Source organism: Pocillopora verrucosa, chromosome 7, assembly GCF_036669915.1.
Source record: "Pocillopora verrucosa isolate sample1 chromosome 7, ASM3666991v2, whole genome shotgun sequence".
NCBI lineage: Eukaryota > Metazoa > Cnidaria > Anthozoa > Scleractinia > Pocilloporidae > Pocillopora > Pocillopora verrucosa.
Genome location: NC_089318.1, coordinates 5,968,914 through 5,989,962, shown reverse-complemented (window position 1 = coordinate 5,989,962; position 21,049 = coordinate 5,968,914). Strand labels below are relative to the sequence as shown.

The 21,049-nt window shown below is 37.0% G+C and overlaps 3 protein-coding genes across 3 annotated transcripts in view; 1 reads left to right on the top strand and 2 right to left on the bottom strand.

Moving 5' to 3' along the window:
• The window catches only part of LOC131795825 (scaffold protein salvador), a 93,681-nt gene that overhangs the window by 24,799 nt on the left and 47,833 nt on the right, over positions 1-21,049 (bottom strand). The window lies entirely within an intron of this gene.
• Positions 1,704-6,994, top strand: LOC136282126 (tyrosine-protein kinase CSK-like). The gene is made up of 6 exons (XM_066169381.1): positions 1,704-2,028; positions 2,150-2,226; positions 2,855-2,920; positions 3,627-3,772; positions 4,773-4,899; positions 5,334-6,994. The coding sequence occupies exons 1-6, from the start codon at positions 2,010-2,012 to the stop codon at positions 5,508-5,510; spliced, it is 612 nt and encodes a 203-aa protein (XP_066025478.1). The 5' UTR covers positions 1,704-2,009; the 3' UTR covers positions 5,511-6,994.
• LOC131794505 (protein NLRC3) lies at positions 15,109-19,704 on the bottom strand. The gene is made up of 2 exons (XM_066169688.1): positions 16,427-19,704; positions 15,109-15,985 (listed from the first exon to the last, which is right to left on the bottom strand). The coding sequence occupies exons 1-2, from the start codon at positions 19,682-19,684 to the stop codon at positions 15,911-15,913; spliced, it is 3,333 nt and encodes a 1,110-aa protein (XP_066025785.1). The 5' UTR covers positions 19,685-19,704; the 3' UTR covers positions 15,109-15,910.

Below are 21,049 nucleotides of genomic sequence, written 5' to 3'. Positions count from 1 at the left end.
TTAACATGCAAGGGGCATGGCAGGGTTTATTCCTGCGTGATGTGGTGACAGGAGAACATTGTAAAATTGTCATTGAGGAGAAAATAAATTATAAACATCTGAAGAAAAAATCACTCAGATCATCATAATAAGCTGGTGAATATTAAGAAGTTGCCCATGTCAACAACCTGCATCGGATTTCATGTTAGTTCCTTTTTTACAATGATCCAATCCATGATCTAATATGCTGAGTGATCCCAGCCATGATCGCATCCATGATGTGATCTGCAATTTGATCTGTGTTTTGTCTATGCTGGCATTGTAGCTAAAGAATTCACAAGCCTCTTATCTCTAATTCCTAATAGACAACCTACAAAGACCATCTGGTTTCCTTACCAAACAGCTGTTATTGCTTATATTCGTTTCTTAAATATGAGTTTCTGCTGAGAGTATAAATAGTAGGAAGAAAGTAGCTCTTATTATTGAGTTGAGAGCAGCAGTCAGGGAAAAAAACCGTGCAGTTTGTAGGTGTTAAACTAAACCGATTCGTAAATTAAGTAAAAAAAAAAAGCGACATTCTTGACTCCGTGTCGTAAATTACATTACAAAGCTCGTACCACAATGTTACAATTAATTAATCGCCAACCACGAACAAGAAAATTACTCTCACCACAACTGCAGTGAAACACTGTATCCTATACTTGAAGTTTCTCGTCCTGCAGGTGAATCTCAAACACAGTATCCCCGTGCTTGCGAGATGAGCGGCTAGTTTCTCCAGATGGAGGTAATTCATATCTCCTTCAGCCCCGTGTCATCGGCAGAAATATTGGACAAGATGGCGGCCGCGCTTGCGCATTTCAAATAATAATAATTTCCAAATAATGTAAGAAACTGTATAGAAATTTGTAAAATTTCTAAAATATAACAATCAGGAGCTCATGGTCCCGTCTGCTCTCGATCGAGACATATTCAGTACTGATTCTGCTATTCATCAAACCTCACAGGGACTCGATAAATAAAAACCACTTACTTCCCGAGCCAGTTCTTTTGTCATTAATCATTGACCTAGGTCACCATACAGTTCTTCAAAATCCGTCGTTCTCCATCCCAAACACTCGCCTATTACAGGAAAGTGCATCGATAAAGTCAACTGCTCTCGATCGAATTGACTGCTACAGAGTTCGAAGCGTCCAAATATCCTGTAAAATTGTCATTTCCTCCCATCAAAAAACTTCCCAACGCGCCAGAATATCCCTTATTTTCCATGTTGAGTAAGTGACGAGACGCCATGTCGAAAACTATGACTGAAATAGTTAAACACGAGCAACGATGATCTTCGAATCGTCGGCCATATTTGTTTATGTCCTTGCAGGGAAATAAATTAGTTCTCAGGTCCTTTTCGGAATAAAAATATGCCAGGCATTGAATGCAAATTCAGTAGTCTTGGCACGAAAATCAAATCAAAGCAAATCAAAATTCTGACATCATGTCATCGCTCTGCCTCGAAAAATCCCAAAGATTTACTTTCAGGTCTTCTTTTCTTTTTCTTTTCATCAAATAGAAGATCTACGGTGCTCAAATTGTATAAGTCATGGTACGAAACACTCTTCTTTGCAGATCGAGCCGTGATCGCCGCCATATTGAATTCTCTTGATATTCTATTGTTCCAGAGTGTAATACGATATACCGCTGATAATTGTTAGCGGGCTCGAAATGTCCTTGATTTCTGGCGATGTGTCAGAATCACAGCACAAACGTTCCATGACGCCTCGCATGGAAAATTAAACACGCCATCCAGTTTACGATCTTCAACTGGAATTTTAACTATAACCTGCATGTTTAATACAAATAGAGACATGCAGACATGCAATTCTGTCTTGGTCACTCGTGGGAGTTAAAGGGTTAATAGACCAGTATCCATGTTTACTCCTGGAAGTCACTGTGCCCAACAACAAGCCTTCCATTGCATTTTTAAGCACATGAGCATCCGTTATGAGACTAACTGTGCAAAAAATTAAAACTAGAATTATATGTCTCACATGACTGTAGGTGGGTACTGACACCTGTGTACTACCCAATATCTACATTGCTCAGATTTGATTTCTAATATTTCCTGCAAAAATTTGACTCATAGATAGTCTAAAGTTGGAAATGTTATCTCTTATTTCAGATGAGAAAGGAAAACTTATGCTGGTGACAGAGCTTGCTCCACTGGGAGCTTTGGTGCAGTACTTACCCAAAAACAAGGTGGGATACAGATTTACATTAAAATTGTCCCTTTTAGAACAGAGAAACTATGTAACAATTTCAATGTGGTTTAGCCTGCTGAAGCAGATCGGTACTCACTAATAAAGTTGATTTTCTGACCTAGAGGAAAGCTACTAGGCAAAGCCTATTACTAGTTTGTTTAATTTGTGGGGGCGATGAGTTACTTAAAATTATTCTACTAGTGTTTATTGATGAACAAATTCCTTCTCAATTATAAATTTCCACAAAAGCCTTTGGACTTCTGAATAAATTATGATCTGCAGGCAAACGTCTTCTTCTGGTCATGGCCAAATGTAGTAAATTTTTGTAGTAGGTAATTAAAATAGAGCAGAAATTTTATTCTACCGAATATTATTTTAATTTTGCCTATCAATTACATATATATGCACATAATTCAACCATAGTCCATAAATACTATATTTATTTAACCCTTTAACTCGTTATTTTTGATCTGACTAAAAATTCTCATAACTAATCTATAAGGAAATGTGTAGCAGCTGGAGGAAAGAAGTAACAGTCAGATCTTGGGAGTTAAAGAGTTAACAGTGAAACAAAATGAGAAGAGGTTGATTTTGAGAAAATGACTGTACTATTTTTTTCTCAAAAGGAAATTCTTCAAACACCACAGCTCCTTGAATTCTGTTTGCAAATTTGCAAAGGAATGAATTACCTGGTATGCCTGAATGATTTTCTGCTGATGTTACCTAGAGACCTTTAGACGTTTAAAAACAATAGACTTTTCACTCAAAAGTAAGATTACAAACTTCAAGGTTCCTTTGTATGCTCATTAAGGAATATTAACCTTGTCTACGATTTTGAGAGAAGTCTGTCCTTAGATGGTAGAAAGCCTAATTGATCAGGGCATGGTCTGTCATCTAGAATCTTCATAGCATGAAAGGTCCGATAGCCCTCCCTTACCGATATGTGCCCTACCCTTTCCCTTTCTTCAGATAAAAACTCTAGCATTGTCATGTCACCTTTGAGCTTTGTAGCTTTCAATTTGAAAAGAAATTTCTATTTCAAAACTTGTATCAGTTTCTGGTATCAGCATTAAAAACCATTGGTTTTCCAACATAAAAAAATGCCTACTTTACCCAGAAATCATTTAACCTGGGCAACAATCATGTTCCCATAAATGTGTTTTAAAATAGTCCCTCACCACCACTGATAAGAATGCTATTGTACCCCTCCCCCCTGAAGAGGCACATTAGTCAATTTTTTGGCCAGTTATTTGCAGTGCTTCTTGGAGTGGAGTATTTCTAGGAACAGTTATGCTTTTCAAAATGTGAGATTGCTACAGGTCCAAATGAGGACTTTCCTAAGCCTATTCAGGATACATTGGAGAGGAAGATGTGAATTAAAACATTTACTGCTTTTAGGAAACTCAAAAACTACTTCACAGAGACCTTGCTGCAAGGAATATCCTGGTTATGCGGGAGGACCTGGTGAAGATCAGTGATTTTGGACTCTCCAGGTTGGAAGAATACTACAAACTTCAGGAATCCAGCAAGGTGCCTATCAAGTGGTAAGAGAGCAATTTTTTTAAATAAATTCATTTCTTTTGTAAGGAAATGTGATGGTAGCTTTTGAAGTAATAAAGTTTGATCATCTGAGCGAGTGTAGTCCTGAGAAGAACTGTTGTGGTCAGTAGTGACTGACATTCACCAACCTAAGCAGTATTTTTTTCTTTTTCTTTTTTTGACTCTGATGATGACTTCCACTAAGGTTGTTGAAACATCAGTCACTACTACCAACAACAGCCTTTCTCTGGACTACTCTTGACCAGACACACATTACCTCCAGGTTCAAACTATTTACTGTCAGGTATAAAGGTTGTCTTATAATAGCTGACAGAGGGAGCAAAAATTGGAGAAACAACTGCTCTTATTTTAACACTTTTGTCAATCAATTGTTAATCCTTTAACTCCTAAGATCTGATTGTTAATTCTCTCCTCTTGCTGCTACACAACTCCTTGTAAATAAGTAATTTAGTGTTAACAACTGAGTTGAAAATGTAAATTGATCACTGTAAGGAGTTAAAGGCTGATGTTTCAAGCATTAGCCCTAATCGTTGATCGCTCTGACCATAAAAACTTCTTCCTGATAAGTTTGAGTTTTCTCATTAAGCGTTCACTAGAAAAACTATGGATACCATAGGGAGAAGTTACATGTTAGTCACTTCTGGGAGATAAAGGGTTAAAAGGAATCTGGAGTTGCATTGGTCTCTCTTTGCTCCACTTCTTCAGACTGACCCAGAACTTTTGTGCCTTCCTCTCACCCCTTCAGATGCGAAACCTTCACCATGGGAAAACAGTAGGAATCAGACTTCTTTGGTCAAAGAAATTGTCTCAGCTGGTTATTGAAACTAAATTTGTTTATTCTCTAATTGACATGCACCTAAAAGTTACTTTTCAGGACCTCTGACTGAAAACCTTGGATAACTGCCTCACAGTTTTGCTTTTCACTTTGGGTTACAAATTTTTTGCTTGGTAAATTTAAATTCTCTATTGTACTCTTCATTCCAGGTATGCACTGGAAAGTTTGCTAGAAAAACGATTCACAACAAAAAGTGATGTCTGGAGTTTTGGAGTGACTATGTGGGAAATTTTTTCCTTTGGGGAGAAACCATACAAAGATGTTGAAAACTGCAAGGTGAGAGATGAGAAATGTCTTTTACTCCTTTCACTCCCAGATCTTGTTAGTAAATTTATACTCCTTGCTGTCTGCTATACAATTGTTATGATGCTAAGACTAAGAGCATTCCCTTTTTTTCACAGAAGTAAACTCACTGCAAGTTAAAAAGAATCAACAAAAAAATTGATATTTGTGTGACGCCTAAAACTTTGGGAGTTAAAGCCACACAAAAAGTAGAAATGACAGTAGTTGCACCTTATTGAAATTAATATTTTATGTAATTGAAAATCACTCAGCCTAGCTTGCGAGGTCAAACTCTGTGGCTTAGCCAGCTCTGTAGTCCTTACTTTTTGTTTGCCTCAATCCCTGAGTTCCATACAGCATGCTAAAATGAATCAACCCTTTTTATGTTCTTTCTAAAATAAACTTAATTCTTCTTTTTTGACCCACAGCTCTCTGACTTTCTAGAAAGTGGAAATCGACTACCTTGTCCACCTAAGTGCCCACCAAAGGTCTACAAAGTCATGCTCAATTGCTGGATAAAACATACTGGAAAAAGACCAAGCTTTTTCCTCCTGGAAACAACATTTTTTGAAGAATTACAAAAGGATTACCCTCTCAGTGGTTAATTTTGACATTAGAGGGCCAGGATTTTGGCTCCCTCCTTCTTAAACATCACGCTATCTATTGAAATAGGAGAAATGCCAGATTTGTGGGTAATTGCCATTTTATCCATGCCTCAGAGGATGGTTTCGAGTCCAATTTAGTGTTTATTAGATCATGAAACATTACTATAAAACCGTTATTTACAACCATGACTGTTACTCAACTGTCGAAGCCACTCATTACTTAAAGACACAGGCTGCATCTAGTAGATAGCACAGTACGTCTTGCTATCACTTATCCCCTGGATAGCCATTTATCTATTGGGTAGCATCATCCACCCTTTGATTACTTGGTACCAGGTCTACCTTGTACAGAGGTAATGTGGTATCATCATCTGAGTTGATAACATAAATTGGCCACCGTTAAGAGTTTCAAAGCTGACATTTAGAGCATTAGCCCTTAACTCTTGCTCTGATAAGGGGCTAACACTTGAAATTTCAGCTTTGAAACTCTTACGGGTGGCCAATTTCTGTTTACTTATCAACTCAGTTGATGATAGCAAGTTACCCTGTTATACTCTCCCACATACACAGCACCACAGTTTCTTTAGAAACTTACCCCCCTTAACTTGTTATGGTCTGGTGTAACAACACCTCTAGCAGCTCTTACCTTTAAGACAATACTGTGTTCAAATTAAAAACCAAGGTAAATCAGATCTCTCAGTCCATATACAGATCTAAAATATCTTAGGTGAAGATTTTATTCACAAAAAGGTCCTGTGCTAGAAAATAACACACAACTTCTCTGTCCTACCTCTTAATCATTAGAAAAAGACCAATGTTGCAAATATTGGTACCAGTTTTCAGCACCCATGTTTCAATTATACTACTGGCTTTAAGTATGTTCATTTTACTGGATCCTAAATTGTGCTTGACTACCCAGATAAGTCACACGGTCAAAACTTCACTCCACTCATTTCAATTAGCATCATACATCATCCATGAAAATACAAGTATCTAAAGTTGGTGGCTACAATTCAAGCTATCAGAATGTTTTGAAACTTGCAACATGGTTACAAAAATGAACAGAACTTGCAACATTCAAATTACAAAGGAGTGCTATAACAAAAAATTTAAAGAGAGAAAACTAGCAATTTTTTTGTCCATTTACTTGTTCTCAATTTTCCCATTGAGGTTGAATCCCATTAAATTCACTGTGTTTGTTTAAATTTAATTGCATTGATTAATATGCTTATTAAGTAGCTTGAAAATTACAATGTTCCTTCTTAATTATAGCATCAGTTTGAGTTTTTTAATAATTAATATTTTAGTTGGTGGAACCATCACCAAGTGTCAAGTGCAATGTATCCATTTTCGATTGTATTGAGTGTGTAATATGTATTAGAACACAGTCTTGTTAATTTTGACTGGAGTGTAAATGTAAGTTTTCATACAAAGCACAATGCGTAGAAGAGCTGGAATGCTTTTGTGATTATTAAACTGTTGTTTCACAGCCATATCGTCAGTCTGTTGTTTATTAAATTTCATTTTTTGTATCCCATTGAAGTTATTCATGTGTAATTTTTACTGCAAATGTTTTTTCCTGAGTTACTTATTAATCTTACAAGAAAAATTAATCCATACATTATTTTTGTTTGACTCTTTAATCCCAATAGTGACTTCAGCATATAATTTCCTTCTACAATATCAACCCTGAGACAAATTTGAAAGTCATAAAGGAAATGATCACCAAATAAAGCAGCTCTTGGTTGTTGAACAAATTCTCCTTATCAGCACCTTAGAAAAATGTTTAGCAAACAGTATGAAGAAAATACATACAGATATTAGGGTGGAAAGGGTTAATAAAATATAATATTTGAATAATATTTTAAAACAGAAACTTTTTGCAAGGGAATGGAAATTTTGAAGTCAAAGTCTTATCCATTAAAGAATTACATTTTTGCTTTACGTAGGATGTCTGACATTGATGCTTCTGTTTACTTAATGCTACTTTACTGGAACTGTAACAATGTAAGGACCACATTTATCTGAAGAAAGCTATAGAGCAGATTTGTACTAAAAATATCAGTTTTATTTCAGAGTTCAGAGGTCTAAAAATTGTATTACAACTCAATAAGTTACTACTTTTAACCTGCCGATTTAATCATTGTCAAGTCATGCAAACTTGACTGCAATAAGTATAGGAAATCACATTAAGCAATATTGGCCTAATGTTGGGCATAATGTTTTACTCTGTGACCTTGGTCTTTGGCATGGACAAGAGGAAAACATAACTTGGTCATCGCTTCCTGATATAGGCTAACACACCCACATGCCAAATACCATAATGTCATGCAATGTTGGCACTAAATTATTTACCTTTATGACTGTCTTCATAATAGCTGGAATGGTACTCCTTGTTCAAACAGACATAGGTCATTGCCAATGACATGTTGGCCAAGATGTGATGCAGGAATTTATGGCAGTGCTCCTTAAACAACCAATGTTGGCACACCACCAAATATTGTTGCAAGATTAGCATACAAAAATAAATTTTGGTCTCAATATATACCATGACAGTTCAGTAACAAATGGTATTGACAAAATCGTTATGAGACATGTTCAGATAGTTTACTGAATTCCATTATTCTATGTAGTTGGCAGGTTTGTGTGTCCTTTGAAGCTTGAAAAGACAGAAAATAGTACAAACGCCAATCCAAACTTTCCTGCTCACCACTTTTCAAAGAACAGACAACAGCGTACCAAAACATCAAGCCAGCTACACAGGCTAAATTGCATTTACTGGAAGGTTCATCATCTTTCTGCCATGAACACCGACTGACACCACTGCACAAACCATTCACACATCTGATATAAGCTCATGATTCAGTCTGCCATGTAGTTTTATATGGTCTTATGATAGTTCAGTATCAAATGGCATTGACAAAATCGTTATGAGACATGTTCAGGCAGCGTTTGCACTCAAGCCTGATTGATTGAGCCACTATTGCAGATCATTAAAAGACGAGTATCCCTGGTAACGAATGCCTCAAGAGCAGTAAACATGGCTTTCTAAATTTCTTTTGTGTCACCAACGTAAAAGAAAGAAAGAAATTGTTGGGAAAGGTTCTACAAAGTCCAGAATTTGACGCAGAAGATGATTTGAGGTCCGGGATACTCCCTGATATTCATTATCACATGTTGGCTTTTACTGTAAACAATGGATATTCATGGCGAGAAGTGACTCTGCTGTGGGAGGTATTTCAAGATTTATTAAACAAATTTCAAGGTGAGCTATTACCAGGATTGGATGCAGATCAACATAAATACAAATTTCTTGAAAAAGCCATTAAAAAGACACATATACCCATGTAATCAATACAAGTTCCATGTAGCATTTATGCTTACTTTCAATTCGTCGATTGATGAATGTTGTCGCTGCCGGTGTTATGTGCCACTCAGTTAACTATGGATAAAAGTCTGGTTAAGGTATGAAACACCATTACCTTAGCCACATATCAGCCTTTTTTTTTATTGTGATTGACTTTGTGCTCAATTATCCCAAACTATCTAAACTCATTCACTGTCTTGTGTCTTTGACATGTACAGAATTTAATGTAAAAATTCAGGACTTCTCGTATACAGAACAAATGATTTGGTCCTATGCAAGAAACATGTCATCAAAATCTTAGGGCTGAAAAAATTATGTAGTTGACTGCTGTGGAAAACAGAATCCAAAGTTCTTTTCTGACATAAGATCTTGTTGAAACGCTAACAGCTTTGCTTGTGAAAGATCTGAATCAGCAAATTTGAAGATTCAATCAAAAGATTTGGACTTGAAGATGGGTAGTTACTAAAACAAGGAATGACCTAAAACGACCTAAAATGACTTGAGTTTGCAGATTGGATCACAGACCGGATCACAGATCAGATCACGGATTGGATCACGGATCGGATCATGGATCGGATCACAGATCATGGATAATAAAATAACATTAGAAATTTTGTGCGACAAGCCAAAATAAAGTCTGCATGACAAAATAGAGTGTAGGCCCCTTTGGGAGTCTTTTTTTTTGCCCAAAAACCCTATGTAGTCAATTTCACGGCTGTAGCGAGGAGTGTTGTGTAGTGCCACCATTGACGAAGACAAACTGGAGGCATGTATCATTTCATCAGTCAGTTGAGAAAAATGTAAGACAATCCACAGTTGCTTCTTAAGGTCCTTCAGCCTCTTCCATTGCTGATGCAACGACTCAAGTGCTCCACATTGCAAACTCAAAGTCTCAGGTACTATTCAAGGCGCATGACCTCCAACAGATCCCTATGATATTCAACCGACAACCAAAAATTCTTTCAGCAACATTTGGTTAGTCATGCATTTCTCTCAAATAACATTTGCGTTTCGCAGCTGTTTGAGATTAGTGGAAGCATTTAATTGCCACTCAGATTGAAGACAAACCAGAAGAAATTTGGAAATCCCGTTTGAATTTTTGACAAAAACCGAAAACCAAATGCTACATCACGTAATATCCACAAAACGAAATGAACAATCTGATCTGATCTGATCCGATCCAGTCAAGTCTGGTCTGATCCATATTTTGTCGATGCCACATTGTCACGTCACTTAAGGTCATATTAGGTATTTTTGGTAATTTAAGAATTCACTCAAAGTCATTTTGGGTCATTTTAGGTCGTTTTAGGTTGTTTTAGGTCATTTTAGGTCATTCCTTGTTTTAGTAACTACCCTTGAAGATGGTACATGTTTTAAATTTTTCTGCCAACCTAAATTTAGTCTTTGCTGTATCATTTATGTGTTTCATTTGGAGCAATATAACACAAAAATCTACCTTTTTATTCCAAGACTTAAAGCTAAAGTTATACTGATTGGCTGTAAACCTTCCTGTATACTTTTCTGGGAAGTGAAATCTAATGACTTATGTTCCAGTGCAGTTTGTCTGTTTGCTGTTGAATGGTGATGAGGTGCTTTCCTTTTTGATGAGATGTTATTTGAAGAGACATAAGTTGTAAAAAATGATTACAATTGGTCAACCAGAGCTCTCATGTCCATTTACTGGCAAAGGGTGAGATGTCACGGGCATCAGCTATCAAGGGTGGGAAGGGAAAGAGGGTATGGGGGCATGTTTCCCCAGAAAATTGTAAAAAAAAAATGAAATAGCTAAGAAGCTAATAGCTTTAATCTGAGAGAGAATTTCTGCAGTTGAAAAGTGTGCCTAGTGAGTGCACATGGAAATTATATTTGGAAGGATAACTAATGTTATAGGTTCTTAATGAAAGCAGCAGTTTCCTTTCGCAAAATCAACAGAATAAATTTGAAACCTTAAAGGAGTGAGAATTCATGGCTTTAACATGAGGGTATGAGATTGAATTTGTTTGCATGAGTCTCACACTCAATGCATGAGACTGGAGAGCTCTGAGTCAACTCAACACATTAAGCTGCTACAGCATATTTTGCTTTTGTTTCTTTTATTTACCCAGTAATTTAGAGGGGATTCTTCAATTCATGCCATTTATTTATTAATAGTACTGTAAATTTTTAGTAGGAAGGGAGGTTCAATGTAAAAGGAAATGATAGCATTAGGGCTGGAAGACTAAAATAACATTTCAACATTCCAAAAAGAAAAAAATTCCAAAGTTAAATATTTTTGTTCTATCTTAGAATAATGTTCACTTACCAAGTGTCAAGCACAAAAGAAAAATCAAATAGTGGAATTTAATACAATTAAAATTGAGCAATTGTATTTTCAAATGGTTTAAGAACAAAGAGGCAATTGTAATACTGTAATTAATGCTGTCTCTACTGCCTCAGGTTTAAACTTCACTAGTAACTTCTAAATTTTATCAGGCAAACCCCTTGAGGACACTATGACACTGTTTCAACAATAGCTCAACAGAATTGCCAATTACTCCTGCAAAACAACCTTAAATCTATGATAGATTTTGTTTTCATGACATTATTTCAACACCGCAAGCTGTATCAATTTGTTCTACACAAGAAAGAGCTGATGACATCACCAAGTGTGAGCTGGTTATTGAGTCTCCCTTGGTTTTAGAACCTGTAAGGGATGGTGTAGGAGTGTTTGGGATGAAGAACAGAGAATAAAACAAATTAAACAGATGGAGCGAAAGTACCTCCAGGTAGCAAGTTAAATTAAGACGTAATGTTCATTCTAAGAAGTTGTGCTACCTAATTCACCTCAGAACCTTTCCTACTTGAATCAGTCTATTTCAATGTGTATTATGCTCTTTGTCAAGAATGACATTTTATGGGAACAAAAGTGTAACAATATGCTACAAAAGAAAAAAATAGTTAAGCACATCTATTCAACAAATAGATTCCAAGTTGCCACGCTTCTGTTCAGTAGTAGATCACAGATGAGGTCAAAATGTGGTAAGAACAAAAAAGTGGCACACGAGGCGCAGCTGAGTGTGTCACTGATGTTCTTACCACATTTTGATGTCCTCTGTAATCTATAACTGAACAGAGACGCATGGCAACTTGGAATCTATTTGTTTTATTTAATAAAGAATTAAAAAAAAGTTTTAATAATGACGTCATCTATATGTCTGTCCTTCCATAGATCATTAGTGAGAACTAATCAGAATGCGTGTATAACTGAGCCTATTGTATAAATCATTATGAAACAGGTGATCATTATAGTGTTAAATCTGACACTGTATTAAACAGTCACCCTGTAATAAAATGGTCAGTTGTCACTGTTTTTCTCCCCTTAATTACTATTAATTTACAGTAATTTTCACCTCTATTAAGTGGTCATGGTCATCCTTGACTGAGTCCCAGCTTCTGGTTTGTATTGTCTTCTTCTTGCAAGTGTTGAACAGTTACTTAAGAAGAACCTCTCAAATGAAACGAGGGATAGTACTTTGAGTTCAAATGTGCTCAACGTAATTAGCAAATTATCTAATTCTTCTCAGAACTGTGGGGACAAATATTATGCACAAGCATTGTGCAAGTCGATTGGCCTGTAGTTATGACCTAGAAGTCCAACTTATAGACAATAGTCTACAGTAATCCTGCTCTAGTCTTCTTGTTTGGTACTATGTCACCATTTTGTTGATTTTGTTTACTGATATTAACTTATAGTCAATACATTTTTTAGGGAGCTTTTGAGTAAACTTTAAATTAAGTGTTCAATTATGGGATAAAATGATGATTTTTACTGTATTTTACTTATATTCAGTGGAAACTGTGTGAGGGGTCTCCTTGCAATTCCCTGTGAGTGGCTGCTCTATACAAGTTGAACTGTATGTTGTTAGCTTTTTCTTCATCAATCACTGTTATTCGACACTGATACTGTTCTCTTTTCTATTTAGGAAAGAGCAAAATATCACAAAAATGAAATCCAACAAGCTGTCCAGCAACTGGAGCAGCAGTTTTTGGAGTTTAACCCATCACCAGAAAACTTATCCGCAGAAAATGTAGCCACAATTGTGGCTAATGTTACTGCTAAAAGGCTGCTGTGACAAGTGCCACTATCAGTTATAAAATTGAAGAAATGCATGATTCGTTCAAATTCAAGTATACAAGGTTAGTCAGGAGAATGATAAGGAAGGTGAAAAATCTGCAGATTCCAGTCATTGTTCCAAAGGAAATTATTGAAAGTAGTGATCTCACTGCACAAGTATACTTTTCAGTTGTAAAATGTACTTTGGTATTATCTTGTAACTTTCAGAGAAGTTATTTTAGGGAGAATTTCGCATCATTATTTCTCACTGAATTAATCAACATTGTCTGCTAATTATATGTAGCTTTACAGACTCAGAGTTAATTTTTCTTCTTTTCAAACTTATGATTGCTAATGCTTTAAATTTCCAATGAACCTCTATCACCACATCCACTTAATTTTTCTTTCCTTTTGCTTAACAGTGAATTGCTAGGTTGCTGATTCTTAGAAGAAACTGTGTGTATGCAAAGGCTTGCAAAATTTGTCCACTACAAAACAAATATAATTTTTGGTATCACTTGGCATTTCTAAACAAATAGAGATATTTCTCAAACAGCTTTGAATAAGGTTTTCTGTAGAATTGAGTGGAAACTGGGAGAAGCCCTGCTCTGCATAAGTGTCTCTGTTCATGAGATTTCCACCCCTAAGATCTCACTAGTAATTCTCCTTACTGTCTGCCATACAATTCTTATGATGCTAGCTCAAAGAATTTGGTATTGGATCAACTAATATTGCCCTAATGGACATTTCCTTTATTCTCATTACTTGTCAGCTTGACATTGTATTGACATTGTAATGAGAAATTCTGTCTCTATCAGTCATGAGAATTAAAGGGTTTTAAAAGAGATTAAAAGATATGTTCAATAAAAGTGCTTGGACACAGAAATTCTAATCACCCACTTTTCCAAAAAAGTTTGTAGAGATCAAAAGCATTCTTAAAAAAGTGTGGAAAGTTACATTTTGATTCTAAAGTCATGCAAAAATCATTAAAACTGAGAATGAAAGTGCTAAGAAAAGTGTCATGTTTTCTTTTAGCTGCAACAAGTAGAAATCTTTGTGAGGTTTCCTTGCCTCCTCTTCCCATTCTCTTTGCCTGTGGGATTCATTTTTTTTGCTCTCATTTCTTTTCTGTTATTTAATTTTTGTGTGCTGAGATCCACTGATTTCATAAATCTTGCCTTTAAAAAGGTTGATAGGTGTCCTTAAGGTGGCCAGGAACATACCCAAGGAAATATGCTACATTGATTTCATGTCACTTGATATTCTACTGTTGGTTCAAGACATTTTTTTTTTTTAATTTTATTTACAAGACGATCACTTACACTACTTACAGCATTAATTACACTTACATTGTACTTGCTACTAACACTACTGATACTTATACTTACACAAATTATGCATACACTACATTACGATACATGTATTACAATACTATTAACATTAATTTAATTTACGGTTGGCGTGTTTACAAAGTTCTTTTCAATTAAAAGACAATCACAAGTAAACATAGAGGTCTCAAAAATGAAGTTAAGTATAAGTCTAACCTAAAAACAACAGCAGTATGAAAAATTAAAGTAAAAAAGCCCACGTGCGATAAAATTTCGGAAGTTCTTTTTTTGCGGTCGCGATCTCTTTTAGGATTTCAAGTTTTCCCGCGATGAACAGTAGGAAGATTTGAAAATCTAAGATGTCTCCGCAAAGGCTTGTGCAGAAAATGTGATATTTGGCTAACAATAGGCAATAATTTAGGACTTGCCAATGCTTTGTCCTATAATGCCAGCCATAGAGTATATGACTTGTGGATAACGTTATTGTTTCATTTGTTTTTTGGTTCCACCAGTCTTGAAACAGAATCCAGAAGTCGAGTATTAGTGTGCAGTTTCTTAATAGGTGATGCAACGTTTGTTTTTCTGTATTGCATAGGTTGCATAAGGGGGGTTGGTTCAAGACATGGTGTTGAATTTTTGTTCAGGCTTAAAAGGAGGAGAAAATCGTTTAATTTGAGATAGGGTAAGGATTTTCTTTAGGGATACTTCATACCCTCACCTTGAGGGCTAAATATATCACCACACAAAGTTGAAATCGGTTTACAAAGTTTATTCTACAATGATAAATTTGAGAGGTTTCGCTCTATCAACAATACCTGGTAAATTAAAATATTAAATGTTCAAGTCTGATGCCTCATCTCCAGATTTTGAACATCAATTCTACAATAATTTATGATATCAAACGAATAACAGCCCATAGGTATATACACAAATTATATTGATATTCAAAAGAAGTGCAGAAACCTCTCTAAACCAAATTGTTTGAATGTGATATAATCTTACAGAAATAACCTACAAAAACGCCTTCTGTCTTTGAAAGCGCGACGATTTGATTTACAATTTCGTTATAATTCTTTTTTCGATATTTTGCCAGAAGTGTGAAACTACTTGAACCGGTTTGCTTCAACCAAAAAAAAAAATATTGGAAACACGACCAATGAAAAAAAAAACTGTAATCCGTCAAGCAATCTGTAGTAGATACACTCATCTGCTCCGCTTAAAATCTCCAGTGACACTTCATGCAATCAAAACGTACAGAAGCATGGAGAGAATTTAGGATCAAAACTCACCAATCATAAATTGACGAAGTTTCCTGAGAGGTCCGAGGTTTGATTGTTCTCTCTGCAGTAATTTACTTCAATGTTATTGGTTCGTTTATACAAGAAAAATAGTTTGACATCCTTTGTTCTCAATAAACATCTTCATTGGTTCATTTTTCTTCATTTCGATCCGATTCAAATAATCTCGCTGCTTTGTGCAAATTTAGTTTTCTCTCATTCACGTTTTTGTTTTGAGTCATTGGGTTGTAGTTGTCACTGAGCTGGTTACCTCACGGATATTTTGAATAGTAAGTGGTTCAAATGTTTTAGTTTTAAATTGGAACTGGTAACCCCTAAAAAAATAGCTCACACTTCGACTGGTTATTGCGAAGTAAATTGTGTGCATGTTGCTTAACTTTTTCTGTGATGTGATGATTCTGAGCAAGGTATAATTTTCGTTGCTGACAGTTGTTGTTGTTGTTGTTGATGGCTTCAGCCAAGTGCTGTGCTCCAATGTCTGAGATTTCATTTGCTGTGAGGTTTAACGTGTGTAGCTGACAGTTGTTGTTGTTGATGGCGTCAGCCAAGTGCTTTGCTCCAATGTCTGAGATTTTATTTCCTGTGAAGTTTAACGTGTGTAGCTGACAGTTGTTGATGGCGTCAGCCAAGTGCTTTGCTCCAATGTCTGAGATTTTATTTCCTGTGAGGTTTAACGTGTGTAGCTGACAGTTGTTGTTGTTGTTGATGGCGTCAGCCAAGTACTGTGCTCCAATGTCTGAGATTTTATTGTATGAGAGGTTTAACGTGTGAAGCTGACAGTTGTTGTTTTTGATGGCGTCAGCCAAGTGCTGTGCTCCAATGTGTGAGATGTTATTGAATGAGAGGTCTAACATGTGTAGCTGATAGTTGTTGTTGTTGATGGCTTCAGCCAAGTGCTGTGCTCCAATGTGTGAGATGTTATTTCCTGTGAGGTCTAACGTGTGTAGCTGACAGTTGTTGTTGTTGATGGCTTCAGCCAAGTGCTGTGCTCCAATGTCTGAGATGTTATTTCCTGAGAGGTCTAACGTGTTTAGCTGACAGTTGTTGTTTTTGATGGCGTCAGCCAAGTGCTGTGCTCCAATGTGTGAGATGTTATTGTCTGAGAGGTTTAACGTGCGTAGCTGACAGTTGTTGTTGTTGATGGCGTCAGCCAAGTGCTGTGCTCCAATGTGTGAGATGTTACTTGCTCTGAGGTTTAACGTGCGTAGCTGACAGTTGTTGTTGTTGATGGCGTCAGCAAAGTGCTGTGCTCCAATGTGTGAGATGTTATTTACTGAGAGGTTTAACGTGCGAAGCTGACAGTTGTTGTTGTTGATAGCGTCAGCCCAGTGCTGTGCTCCAATGTGTGAGATGTTATTTACTGAGAGGTTTAACGTGCGAAGCTGACAGTTGTTGTTGTTGATGGCGTCAGCCAAGTGCTGTGCTCCAATGTCTGAGATGTTATTTCCTGTGAGGTTTAACGTGCGAAGCTGACAGTTGTTGTTTTTGATAGCTTCGGCTAAATGCTTTGCTGCTTTGTCTGTCAATTGATTGTTTCTGAGGTTTAACCAGCTCAGTTGAGATTCCCTATATTTTAACAATCTACAAATCTCAAAGCAACCTAAGGAATCAATGTTATTGTTACTCAAATTTAAATGTGAAATTTGTGGAACATTAATTACATTTACTAACGAAGAGCAATCAACAGCTGTGAAGTGACAACGATTAAAATTTACAAAATGAAAGTTCAATTGTTGAATTTTTTCCTGTGCTTCTAACTTCATTCTACTATTTTCGTTTAAACATTTTATTAATGTCATTGCTAAATCTTTTTCGCCGTTAGTTGGCCAGCAGGTCGCTTTCCTTTTTTCTTCTTTATATGTCCACTGTTCGGTGTAGCTTTCTTCTTCAGTTTTCACAGGAAGAAGGTTAGTGATAATTTCGTTTGATAGATGAATTTTATCCTCCATTAATCCTGCTAGAAACTGAAAAACCAGCTGCCATTTGCCGCTCTTGATGTTCTCGGAGACAAAACTTTTTAATGCTGTTTCACTCATGTTGTTTGCCAGGTGCCTCGCAGCGAAAAACTCTTGCATTGTCAAATGAATGAAACAGAATTGTGGTGCACGATTAAGTGCATCCGTTTTACGGTCGGGTAAGCAGTGAAAAAGAGCGCTGTCTTCCATTCCGCTTACCTCGCTTCCTTCAAGGATCAGCTCTCCTTTTTTGATTCCTTCAAACGCTACTCTTCCTAGTTCGTTGAATTTCTTCAGCACTTCGGTGGGCAAATCATGTCCGACAGTAAACGGAGTATGGCACAATTCTCTTGTAAGTTTAAAATAAAACACCTGCACTGCACTCTCGTATATCGATGTTAATTTGGCAGGGAGGGTAACGTCATCGGAACTTTCGGACTCCATTATTTGTAACAGACTTGTGCAAATGATGAAGCTGTTGACCGGGACATAACATAGCGAGAGCAAATTCATGTTGCTGCTGATGTGTCGCCATAGTGTTTCGCTCTTTTCATCTTCGGCCAATTTGTAGACATATTCTTCAACTTGTTCCGATGAAAATCCTAGAATTTCGAACGTTTTGTCAAACTTAAGGTGTTTGATGCTCGACAAAGCCGAAGGTCTCGTGGTTGTCAAAATTGAGGCATCTTTTAGGAGTTTCCCGGTCACAAGCCACTGGTAAAGGATTTGGAGCGGCTTTTTCTCTTCAATGCACTTGGGATGAGGAGGTTCTCGGTCCATGTTTGCGTTAAGTTTAAATTCGTCGAATCCATCAAAAAGTATGAGTATACCTTCAGGGTTCTCAATCAAGTGATTCCAGACCTCGTCATCTAGGTGATTTGTTGGGAAATGCTCGGACTGAATCAACAGTTCCCTGAGGCTAAGGTTTTTCTCCGATTTGAATCTTCTGAATTTCACGAAGAAAGCGGCATCAAAAGGGATTTTGGCTTCAGGTGACGCCCAGTCTCTGAGAAGTTTGGTACAACATAATGTCTTGCCGATTCCGGCTCGACCGACGATTAACACTTTCTTATTTTCAACATTTAGGAGGTCTTCCAGGCTTTTCGGTTGTGAGTTTTCCCCGCGCGACATTGGGTAAATCTTGAGTTGTTCCTCTCTGTTCTCAGGAAAGACATACGTAGTTCTGTTCGGAATCACAACAAGATTTGTGTAAATTTGATCCAAAGTCAAATGTTTTACTATTGTGTTTTCGCCTGGATTACCTGTAAAAGGTGATTGGAGTGCTAATAGTTCTTGGGTGTCTTGAAAAATTATATTCTTTGTGCGTTTGATGAATTTTTTAAACTTTCGTTTTTGGTGTTGGTTGAGTCTTAGATGGGTTTTTAGAAACTTTGAGTCTTGCATGAAACCCCTTTCAATGCATGCCCGCGAAATAAGGTAGACGGTTTCAACCAGTATGCCAGCGACATGAATTCCATTCATCACAAGGACAGCGTACATCCAGAAGGTTTTTTTTTCCGCTCGTTGATTGTGACAGACGTGTAAAGAGGGGTTTTGGGCGTTGTCGGATAAATTCCTTGGCTGAGTGATTCCATCGGTTAAATAACAGTTAAACTTCGAGTTAAACTTTAAAGGATAAAGCAACTGAGTTTGTAGGATGATGAAAATTACTCCTAAAACAATTCTTAACAATAGTTGGCAGCAGTAAGCGAAAAAGAGCCTGTTTCCAGTTGATGACGCAGTCTCCTGGTCAAGCAGCTGTGTCTCTTGATCATCGTTACGGATGCCTCGCGACAGTTGATCGACTTTGGCGCTCCCTATTTTAGAGTAAATAGCACATACAAATGCAATAAGGACTAGATTGAGGGTTACGAAGCCAAAGATAGGAAAACCGTATTTGTTGTACTGCTTCATATATTTCTCGTAACATATTCCACGGACGATGTCGACGTTTTCACCCTTCGCTCCGCCACAGCGAAAATCAAACCTGGACTCGTTGTTTTCCATGTCGACGAATATGGCGAGGAAGATGACACTGATCAGAATCCAAAAAACCACTGCCACATAGTGAACTTTGTTGAAAGCTTTTGGATCCAAATATTCTAAAATCTTTTCCATTGATGCGGTTGACATTGTTACTCACTGTGTTAGAATGCTGATCAATTGTGGAGCCTAATTAACCAGCTTATGCCACCTTGGTCTATTTATAGAGTATTCCAGTACTTTCATTTGATTGGCTTTTCGGAAACTTTAAACTGTCAAAACGACAATGGATTCTTTACGTATGTTATTGTTTTACATAAGAAACGGTTGTCAGAAACTGAGACGGGTATAGATATCTGCATGTGTGGCAATATACGGGACCTCGTTTCCTCCCACCCCCTCCCCCGTGCTTATTTTCATCCATTTCCTCTTCTCCTTTTCTATTAATGTTGCTGCTGAGGCCCAGAAGAGAAACTCATTGTACCGATGTAGCTCATTTTGAAGGTTGAAGACTACACTCTAAGTTGTTAGGTGTGGATATTTCATCTGGGTGGTAATTGTTTGGAAAGAGAATTGTAACACTTGGCTGATTCAAGTCACGATTGGTCGAGGTTTTCCATGTCGACGAATATGGCGAGGAAGATGACACTGATCAGAATCCAAAAAACCACTGCCACATAGTGAACTTTGTTGAAAGCTTTTGGATCCAAATATTCTAAAATCTTTTCCATTGATGTGGTTGACATTGTTACTCACTGTGTTAGAATGCTGATCAATTGTGGAGTTTAAATAACTAGCTTATGCCACCTTGGTCTGATTATAGAGCGTGATAGTACTTTTATTTGATTGGATTTGAAACTTGCAACTGTCAAAACAACGATTGATTATTTATGCATTTTGTTGTTTGACGTTAGAAACAGTTGTCAGAAACTGAGACGGATATAGATATTAGCATATGTGGCCATATACAGGACCTCGTTTCCTCCCACCCCCTCCCCCGTGCTTATTTTCATCCCCTTCCTCTTCTCCTTTTCTATTAATGTTGATGCTGAGGTCCTGAAGAGAAACTCGTTATACCGATGTAGCTCATTTTGAAGGTTGACGACTACCCTCTGAGTCGTTAGGTGTGGATATTTCATCTGGGTGGTAATTGTTTGGAAAGAAAATTGTAACACTTGGCTGATTCAAGTCACGATTGGTCGAGGTTTTGCATCTGATTAAATTTGAGGGTGGTGTGAGTTTTTTCTAACTAATCCCAAAGAGGCTTAGTGAAGCAAGACTAATGCAAATCAAATTATTATCGACTGCGTCGTAAAAATACGGCCCTGTTTCGATCAATGTTCTCATCTTATCACAATCATGATAGGTGTCAGGGTCTAGAACTACGTTGGCACGTTCTTTGTTCTTTGGTGGATGCTCCATGCATTTCTGAGCCGAAAACTCACCGATTAATTGCTTAACTTAAAACCAAGAGGTCATATATCGGAAAATAATTACAATAAGATCAGACAAACA